General features: G+C 36.4%; 1 protein-coding gene across 1 annotated transcript; it reads right to left on the bottom strand.

Annotated features, from left to right (window-relative positions):
• Positions 1 to 3,037: 3,037 nt before the first annotated feature.
• Positions 3,038 to 10,310, bottom strand: LOC105282249 (spatacsin). Its single transcript, XM_026974403.1, has 22 exons — positions 10,029 to 10,310; positions 9,772 to 9,938; positions 9,336 to 9,692; positions 8,420 to 9,226; positions 8,180 to 8,352; positions 7,818 to 8,095; positions 7,591 to 7,755; positions 7,314 to 7,526; positions 7,056 to 7,247; positions 6,873 to 6,992; positions 6,610 to 6,784; positions 6,308 to 6,531; positions 6,071 to 6,231; positions 5,680 to 5,998; positions 5,421 to 5,583; positions 4,962 to 5,327; positions 4,717 to 4,881; positions 4,491 to 4,639; positions 4,311 to 4,418; positions 3,912 to 4,205; positions 3,526 to 3,845; positions 3,038 to 3,418 (listed from the first exon to the last, which is right to left on the bottom strand). The coding sequence occupies exons 1-22, from the start codon at positions 10,308 to 10,310 to the stop codon at positions 3,217 to 3,219; spliced, it is 5,400 nt and encodes a 1,799-aa protein (XP_026830204.1). The 3' UTR covers positions 3,038 to 3,216.
• Between the last annotated feature and the right edge of the window lie 113 nt (positions 10,311 to 10,423).

Here is a 10,423-nt window from a genome sequence, read left to right as displayed (position 1 = left end):
ATGGATGGCCTTATGTCGTATCAAGACGTGTACCCCATTACTCTGTCGTACGTTTTCGCGTCGCATTTATCGTTAAGTGATGTTAAATGCGTAGGTTTCTTTAGCCTATCCGTGAAACGTGATATAATCGAACAATTATAATAGCACTTTTATACATGTATGATATCGCGCATTTAGTCAAGTCGTTTTATCCATACTTCATTTTCAGATTCTGCTTTTTGTCAGGGCGAATTTTGTTTAGGGGGACAGCGACGTAGAAAAGGATAGGTATATGGGAAGTTAAACCGGATATTCGTTTATTCCCATAGAAAGGCAGGAGAGACGTTTCAAAGAGAAAGTAAGACGCGATTATTAATATACTTGATCGCATTTAGACAGGCTGATGCGCGTTCTCCTTTAATGCACTAATTTATCGTAGTGCCTCTGACAAAAATAAGCAGGTACTCTGATTTGATCCGCTATTACCCTACTTTTCTACACTACAAGGATTATACGGAAGGATGCATACATACGAGAGGCGTAATCTTGTCTCAGGAATTTCGCGCGACACGCGGCGCGGTTGCGTGCATTACGCGCACGCACGCGTGCATGCACACGACGGATGCCGTCTTGTCCGAGTCCCCTTCGAAATCAATTATCATTCCATTCCCTCGAAATTACCGTTAATACCAGCGGCTGTCGGATTACGGGACCCGTGCGCGCGCGAGTGCGTTCCCGCGATTTTCCAAAAAAGCGCAAAACTTTTCGGGACAGGCATCGAAGGTAAGCGGCTTAGCAGCGCGTGCCCAACGCCAGCTGGCCTGATCGATCTATCGAAAACCCATCTCTCTAGGTATCGTGCACACGAGGAGAAGCGCGCAGGAGGCATTAATCCCATAAATACCGAAATTATACGCGCGGTGAGCGGCTTTCGTGAGTTGGGAAAGACGCACAGGCAAGACTCACGCCCCGCGTTACACGTAAATTTTCCGTGGAGAACACCGTTGTACCGTCGTAAATCGCGTTCGTGCGCTGAATCTCTAATGAGATACGGTACAATATTTGTAATGATTTATCTCTTTGCCGCAAGAATGAAGTTATGTTCTGTTCTCTGTTCCGTTTTTTAAATGAAGTTTAAAAAACTGTTGAAAGCTTGAACTGTTGAAAAACTGTTGAAGTTGGTATTTTCTCGTTCCTTTGCTATTATATGTGTATACTAAGAAATTATAGTAGGTATAATACATAATCCTTACAGTGATCCGATGGTATACGTGAATTGCATTTGGGATATACTTAATGTATATGGTGTGTGTGCACGTATTAAATTTAGAATATGTTATTCCGTTGTTATTCTGATCGACATCTTTAGATATGGATGTTTTTCCGCTGTTCGTTCGCGCGTGCATGTATATTCCCCGTGCGTGACAATTGCAATGAGCATCGGAGGTGAAACCTTCCTTTGAACTCCCTGTCCTCAAAAGAAAGCATCCGGATTCTTTAGACAGTGTACCCTTTAACTTTTGAAAAAGCAGTCCGCGATAAAATAAAATTGCGTGCGTTTTATGCGCAGGAAAATTCATGGATATCAAGATACATGGGAGGAATGTATACGCGTGCCCTGCAACATTGCAAATCTTACGTAACAAATAAACGAATTAAGACATAACGCTTTTTATTCCCGGTTATTCTTTTCTGTTTACGAACGTATGGTTGTTGTAATGTAATTTCTGAAAAAGCTAGCTCATTAAAATGCTAAATGTTAGTAATAAAGCCTGAAAAACTGTGCCGGCATTCACAGATTCGCCAGCACAAAAAAATAGCAGGTCTTAAAATGATAAATGGAGTCATTTTCCATGTTTATTAAAATAACCGCATGGAATTACTTTCCGGCGAACTTCTTTCTATTTTTGCATTTTATCTACAATATATGATAAACACTTAATCACTATAATAGCTTGCTTTATAAAAAGAAAATTAGATTACTGATTTTTACATCACTATAATTATATTTGAACAAATCAAGATATATCTGTACTTCATATCTGTATATCAAATCAGTATGTGATTTTTGCAGTTATTCTTGACATTTTCTGTTAACATAATAGCCGACATCTCACGCAAAGAAGCATCAGTCTACGTCAGATCGAACATTTGCAATAATATGTTATCAATTCAAAATGGAGTCCCTGTATGACACGCATCACATACGTGTATAAGAAATCAGACTATCATATGATAAAGGTGATACGCGTGACAGACAAGTTATCTTTCTTAATCATTCTCTGCTGGACACGCACAGCTACAGTTGTCATAAAAGGATACGATTTTATCTCTCATCAGAATATTTAATAATTTTAATGTATAAATTTTCTTTAACGAATATAAATAATAGGTAAAATGACATGAAATGTTATAGATCAATATCTTTTAATGATAAAGAGCAGAAATAAAATTAAAAAATCATGATTACATGAGGGTTTATGTTACCGACGGAAGCCTTCCTACCCTTACTTCAGCAACCCCTAAATCGATAAAATAACACGCAGTAGAATGTAATGATATTGGCGAGATATCAGCAAATGGTACGATTCCATAACACAGTTTAATTTATAGGGCAAAAATTGGTTTATAATCGTTGTTCTTTATTATGAAGAATACAGTGTCGAGGATTGGAGTCAGAACGGTCACTCGCTTTATTATCACTTTCCGGGCTTCTCGTTACGGTTGCTCTTCGCCGATGTTACCAAATTACTGAACGTCGAATGTCTGTATGTCTCCGCAAGCAAGCGAATTTATACTTTCCTCTGTGGCCTTGTTAGATATCAACAGAAGACGGCAAACAGGTGATGGATAGACACAAACGTGATAAATAGAATTTCAAATTCGAGCAACGCAACGTCGAATGCCTACAAATTAAACTATTTTTTTACAAAAGAAATTAATTTCGTTAGCTTCTTTTTATTAATGTGATGACAACTAAATTGTTTTAATAATTGTAAGCTTCATTATAAATAATAATCAAGACATACAGAATATATTTATTAAATAAGAATCGGAATATAAAAATACTGTGTATTGATAATAATATAAATAATAATACATTGACAAAAGTATTACAATTTTATATTGCTTGCGATAACAGTAAGAGTATGTGTAACAATATGCTGCGGTGTCAGTGTCTATAGTCTTCTTTATCCGATGACGATTATGCCGAGCACCACCGAGTAATGTGTTACATCATGAGGCGGTATATCCCTTCTTCCAAATCGTATCTTTCAAGTAGGAACCCAGTATAGGATCATTGAGCATTTCCTCCACAATGTCTTTAAAGCCAAGTTGACTAGCCAGCATGTATTTACATTCGACGTCTGATAACTGAGATACTAGAGTTCTCATATTGTCGGTCATGGAATGGTTGATACTCTTTTCTAATCTGTATCTAAAAATCAAATTATTTTAAATAAATATTTAAAAACATATTTATGGAAACTTTATACACAAATTTAAACTTCATTTTAAATAATGGATAAATCGCAGTGAACTCACCTACGCGCGCAATCTTGTACAATCGTAGGTGTCAGACTATTTACTGTCATGAATTCTTTGAGGTATCTCGTCTCCCCTTTCAGAATACAGTGGTGATAAATAAGATTAGCCCAGTCGGCATGATAATTGTAAGCACGCGTGACAATTAAAGCTTGAGGAAAGTTTAATATCAGCAACAGCGTTCTGTCTATCTCGTCGCTCTTCAGATTCAGTACACATACCGCTTGCTGATCTTGCGGTATCGCATTCAGCAACGCAATCTGGAGGGCGACAAGTTGTGCCTGATGCGAGCACCGGCTGGCGAGATTTAATTTATTATCCTAAAAGTGAAACACATTATTTCTTTAAAAATCATTTCCGCTTGAGATACTTCCAAGATATTTTACCTGCAAATAATATTGAGTGGCGTGAGTGAAGTTGGTCACTGCCAATTGCAACTGTTTGTGGACGCTGTCATTTCGCGTTAATTTTATTTCCACTGGGAGACCAGTCACGCCTTTGCCACACTCTTTCAATACGGCGGATATCAATTTTGCAATCACTTCTTTCGCCTCGTTCTCCCACATGAGCGCGATTTCGTAGTACAAACGAAAGTGAAGGGCTACTAGAGTAAATAGTTCTTTATTTTCCGGACACTGCCGCTTCAAGAATTCTAGCAATGCCATTTTCAGACCCGGTACCTGCTCGATCAAAAAGTATGATTTAAGAAAAAGATATATACATAATGTAAATAATAATATAAAAATGTGTGTCTAGAGAATGTGATATTTATGATACACAAATACCTTATCTAAGCCCTGTCCCAGTAGAAACTCGAATTGATCATTTTCTTTCAAAATTTGGAATATGTAATTCATCTCGGTAAATCGACCGACGCCGGTTACAAGTCGTACCTAATATAAAGCGAAATTTATGTAAATTATTTAATTTGAAGAGAACAACTTTTTCGATATTAATTAATATACCAATAAAGCCCAGTGCTTCAAGATTTGTAGCGTATTCGCCAGATTTTGACACTTTCGTAATACTGAGGCTATTCCTTCCATGTTACAGGAAGCCGTAAAACAATCATGGGATCTTATTAATAATTCCACTATTGTTTTTAATGTTGATACTGCAACGTAATAAATTAAATTATATTATATTATCATATAAAAAGCAATCTAGTAATGCAACAGATAAATAACTCACCATTTTTCTTCTCATCGTGAGTGCTAATGTATCTTCCCAGCAATGATTGTGCTACCTTCAATAATTTCAAGCCTAATAATGAAACGTCGCTACAGAGCTCCATTATTAGGTGAAAGTGCGCATTCATAGAGTAACCCCACATAAAAATCAGATCTTCCTGTCCATCTATAAATTATTAAAAACGTTTTTAATATCAAGTTTAATGCTTAGCAGCGTCGAATAAAAAATAAATGACAATCTTTTACCTTCTATGGCACGACTTATGTACGTTGTAATATTTTCAGTCAGAAAAGTTGCCACGCTTTCCGTCGTAATTCTATACGATACTATTATATCATTAGCAATGTCAAATTTGCTCTCGACGTTACTTTCTACAACCTCCTGCAAAAACTTGATTGAATCGTTCAGCATAAGCAACGACTCGTACGTCTTTCCTAAGCGTACAGCGAGTTTATAACAAAGAACAATTCTCAGGCATATTTCATTTCCATGTTTGAGGGTTTCTGACAATCTTTCTAAGATCGAAATGCACTCCATTTGCAACTGGTAATTGCTAGCGATTTTCGCATCAAGCGTTTTGCTGGATTCTCCCGTTGTCGGAATTGTACTTACTGCAGAAGCAATGTATCAAATAAAATCATGTGTCGGCACAATTTAGGCAAATGTAATATAGAAATATTAATACAAAACACAAGAAAACTTACGGGATGAAGATAATCCTTGCAGACCGCGATTACGCAAAGTGCTGTACTTTTGCTGTTTGCTCTTATTTGTCCCTTCTAGGAGATTCCTTTGCTGCGCGGTTAATTCTGCTGGTGAAATTTCACCCTCTGTTAGGCTCAAACATAGCATCAATATTTGCAAGTCCTATAAAATAACCTTTTGTTCTGAATGCTTCATTACAAATATATGTGCAAGTTATACTAACAAGAAATTACAGCTATATCTATGCGCACTACTTACTTTGTGATTGCAATTGAAAATTTTGCTTATTCGTAAGGCAGTATCCAATTTGCCTAGATCAATCAGCCGATTCAACAAAACTTCGGCAGAGTTCTCTTCATTTTCGTCTACTAAGGAGCACGTGACTTGTAAGTTATCCAAACCAGATAGCAGCTCTGTTTTTAACTTATTAAAAATGCCATCATTACAATCGAACTCTATATTTTCGGGTCCGGCTAAAATACACGACTTCCACATTGCCATTTCCAAAGTGTCAATAGTTTGTTGTTCGATTTCGGTATTCTTCAAGGTTTCGTAAGCCAGTTTCAAGATTTCGTACCTAGAAAAAACATTTTGCCTTAAGAATTATTTGCTTTGGAATTCGCATCACGTTATATAAAATATTATTCACCTTTCTTTGTCCGATTTAACTTTCTCAGCATGTTCAACGAAGAATTCAACTGCTATTCGAGGGGAAACGTTGTACTTATCGAAATCTTGAGCACATTGCATCCAAAAAGCAGAATTTACTTGGCCATCTCCATTGATGGATTGTATGAAAGTATTTCGAGACTGAAAAAACATTACGTATTTATATTTAATATCAACGTATACGTATAACGTTCAGCTGAGATATTAAAAATCTTACTTGCGCTAATATGATTTCTGATGCGTTTAATTCAGCACGGCATGCTAATTCCAAGGCAGCATTGTAATTCTCGATTGCCACTAGTTCGTTGATGCATCTTTGAATCTCTTCGTCAAAATTGTGTATATCGTCAATTACAGTTACGCTTCTGAAGTTTAATATTACGTCGGTTTTCTGCAGAATTTTCGTAATATCCAACAAACGTTGAAAATTCGGTACTGAAACTGCGTAGCGTATGTAATCACGTTTAACATGTCACTGTGATTATCCGTAGCAGGATTAAAGCAGGATAAATGTCTTACTCGGTAAATCTGCAGAAAAATTACATTTGATTAATGCCTCAAGAAACTTTATTCGTAACGGTGTGCTTTGAAAACCATAGCCAAGTGCCGTGATGATGCACCGAGTTGCAACGAGTGCAACCCAATACAAATTCTTCAAATATGTAAAGTTGACGCTATCCCAGTCCACAATTTTCTAAAAAAAAGATAAAGCTTTGTTACATACATTCAGCATTCAATTGGTGGTGTATCAAGATTAATTCTTTGTAATTTTTTGGACGTACGTTGTACTTAAGCGATGAACATTGTGACTTGAACTCTACTAAATGCTGTTGACTCGCTTTGAACTCGCCATAACTGATTGCTTGCGTCAGAAACTCGAAGAACGGATTCAGGATACTATCCTGCAAGTACCGATCACGATGAAAGGATTTTCAAATTTTCGGCCGCTATATAATCGAACTTACAGGCATGAAAATTCTATAAGCCCAGTTAATGGTGTTGATGTAGCCCTCTTGAAGCATTTGATTCAGCAACTCTGATGTCTTGTCGGAAGGCCACACTTGTTGTTCCAAACATTCCGCATAATCGAGAAGTATGTCTTCCCTGCCAGTCGATATTGCCATCCAACAACAGCAATATGCTGCTACTGAAGACGGCTATAAATATAAAATAATATTCTAACTAAGCATAACGTGCAAGATCAAGAAGACAAAAAGTCATACCTCGTAACATGTAGCCAAAATAGTTAATATGGGTCTTAGATGTAATCGAGACGCGTTGATCAATGCTCCTGGTGGGTCCTGACTCTGATGACAATTCAGTATAGTTAACCACAAATCATTTGAGGAAGTCGAGATGGACGTATGCTCTGTGCTGATTGCATCCGTCGCATTCGCGTCAGTCTCCAATTTGAACGGACTGGATACCGGAGATTCCTGAAGAAAATAATATTTTTGACATATAGAAATTAGAATTTGTGATTAGCGGTAGAGAACTTACATCTTGTTTCGTTCCTACTTTGTAGTATAACGATTGCCTCACTTCACGAGATTTCAGCTTCTGCTCACTGCTTGGTTGAGATTTGCCGAGTTTACTGTTATTCAGACACGTTAGCAGGTGCTCTCGAATGTTCGCATTACTGAACAATCTCGCCTTTTCCAGTACCTATCATGGAATACGATGTAAGTTATATTTTTATCAGAGCATTGTTATTTGTAGATTGTTACCTGTTTTGTAGGATAAGCGAAGATATGACTGACTGCGACAAATTCAAACCACAAATCGCGATCTGCCAAATATTTCAACAGTGTACTCGGCAGCGCGCAATTGTGAACTCGTGCAAACCGCACGATGACGTCCCACATTTTCAGCGCTTCAATAAACCATGTGCCGTCATTTATCAAGTTTTTGTCCAGCAAAAGTTTCTGGAAACTCTGTTCTAGATAAGACATAACGCACTTCAGATCATTGTGGCTTTTGTACATCACGTTTTCTAACAAGTTTCCTGTGTAATAAAAAAATGGTTGTTCACAAACTTTCACTCGTAAAATCCTACACAATGATTGCAGTGCATTATACAATGTTTTACCTATGGAGATGTTTAGTTGCTCTTGTACATATTCCGCTGCAGTAACGTGCAGTCGTAAATTGTTCGAGTCGATTCCCAGCAATTCAATGAAGGCGATACAGCTACACACAATATCAGGCTTATCCAAATTTCTCAAGGCGAGAACATGTGCGTACAAGGCCGCTTTGGATTTCCTAAAATTACTCGCACTGTTAACGCTAACGATGACAAGATAAACTATTTTTTATTATAGATACGAACCTTTGGGCAGATATATTTCCAAGTAATTTAGCTTGAACGCGTTTTAAGCTATGCGCAGCCATATTTGGCCTGCCTTCTTTCAGATAATAGCCGTACGTTAATGTCTCCTGATGCCCGTACTTTTTAATGAGACTTTCGCTAGTAAAACTAGGCAACGGCTCATTTTTGAAGCGCCACTTGAATAGCAGTTTTGTATTCAAATTCCTGTAGCCGTCTAATAATTCATATACCGTAATTTCATTTGTTTCACTTTGGTCTTCAATGATGCGTTGCAAAGTTGGTACATGTGTGAGTGTAGATTGTAGAGCATCTTGAGAGATGACGTGAGCATCATCAATTTGTAAATCGACTTTGCTCGTAAATATGTCTCTTATTAATTTCTTCTTCACTGAAGTGTTTGCTTCATTATACGTGCTCCTCATTTGCCACAATCGTAAAAATATCAACGTCAAACTTGTCAAATAGTCCTTTTTCAGATAAACATCAAAGTCATCGGAAATATAATCAATCGATTCCACAATTCCACGTGTTAACGCATCTTCGTGATGATCTCGAGTATTACACATGTCAGTTAATACGTTTAATAATCTCGTGAGTTTCAAGCTATCTTCCTGAGTCTGAAATTCCTGCGAGCAATGTTTAAGGCACAACTGTTGATCGATGTTTCGCAAAAAGTCCGTTTCGTCAACGTTGCAGGAAGGTAGAGACAATATTCTACTGAGTTCTTCTACTGTATTACCACAGCCAAAGGAACGATTTAATAGCAATTTCGAATCGTTTCTTTCTTCTTTTACATAAATTCCATATCTGAAATTAAGAAATTTTATATATTAGTTTTTCTACGTAATATTTGTATAATTTATGATTTCTATAATTAATGATTATCAATAAAACACAGATATTACACAGTTATTACCTGGATAAATGATTTTTCGTTAAGTGTTTCACCAGATGACTAGCATTTGAAGAATCTATAGATTCAATCATATCTGATGTGATATTTAAATTTGTGAATAATGATTTTAAGTGATGTTCAATCTCATCCGTCTTCTGGAAGACATCTCGATTATACCTTGCGTCAATCCATAGCCTCAATGTGTCAATTTTATTAGTAGATAATAAATAATCCCATAAAATCGTGTTAGATACATTTCCCAAAATTTCTAAATTATCTAAAGAGAAATATAATTCCGTGCACAGGGCTTCTTTGATGTTCTGTGGTAGTTTTATTATATCATCTATACATATACAATAACTTAAACCGTTTTGAATTCTGCAACAATATTTTAATTTTGTATTAATTTCTCTCTTGTCTAGTCTTATCTGTTATATATATAATTTTATCAACTTACTTATATTTGTCCTCGTGCTGTGCAATGGATTTAATAATGTTCCATGCTGTAACATGCGGAGTCTCAAATCCATTAGCATTTATCATGTATTCACACAAGTAATTCCTTAAGATTGGATCTTTGCTTTTTGTAGAAACGTTAAAAATATATTCCAGAGGCTCCTTTCCCTATAAGAAAATGTATACAAATGTAACTTAAACTACCATTTAAAAATATTTATAACTTTTGTTCATGTTATAAAGAATATTATAGTATACCATATTCTTTAAAATATGTGAAGCTCTGTAAACTTGTTTTTTGTTTAATAACTCGTTGATCCAAATTTCTACTTCTTTGTTGAAATATATACACGCTTGCTCTATAGAGGAGTGTCTCCTATATGCGAGGCATTTATGAGCTAATTTTATATGAGTACCCTTGGCAGAGGCTTCTCTCACAAGCTCTCTGTCTCCCAGTGTACGCCAGCCGGACCATATTGCAGCTGATTCTCCAGTTAGACAATCGACGGGAATACCCCCAACAATTTTCTTCTCAGACATTTTATGGTAATGCTTACAACACGATTCTCATGTACTGATGTACAGATCCACTGAGATATTTTAATATAATTATAAAATTCTTTTAAGAAATATGTAAGTAGGAAAAACGTATG

Source organism: Ooceraea biroi, chromosome 12 (genome assembly GCF_003672135.1).
Source record: "Ooceraea biroi isolate clonal line C1 chromosome 12, Obir_v5.4, whole genome shotgun sequence".
Classification (NCBI taxonomy): domain Eukaryota; kingdom Metazoa; phylum Arthropoda; class Insecta; order Hymenoptera; family Formicidae; genus Ooceraea; species Ooceraea biroi.
This window is presented reverse-complemented; position numbering and strand designations above follow the sequence as displayed.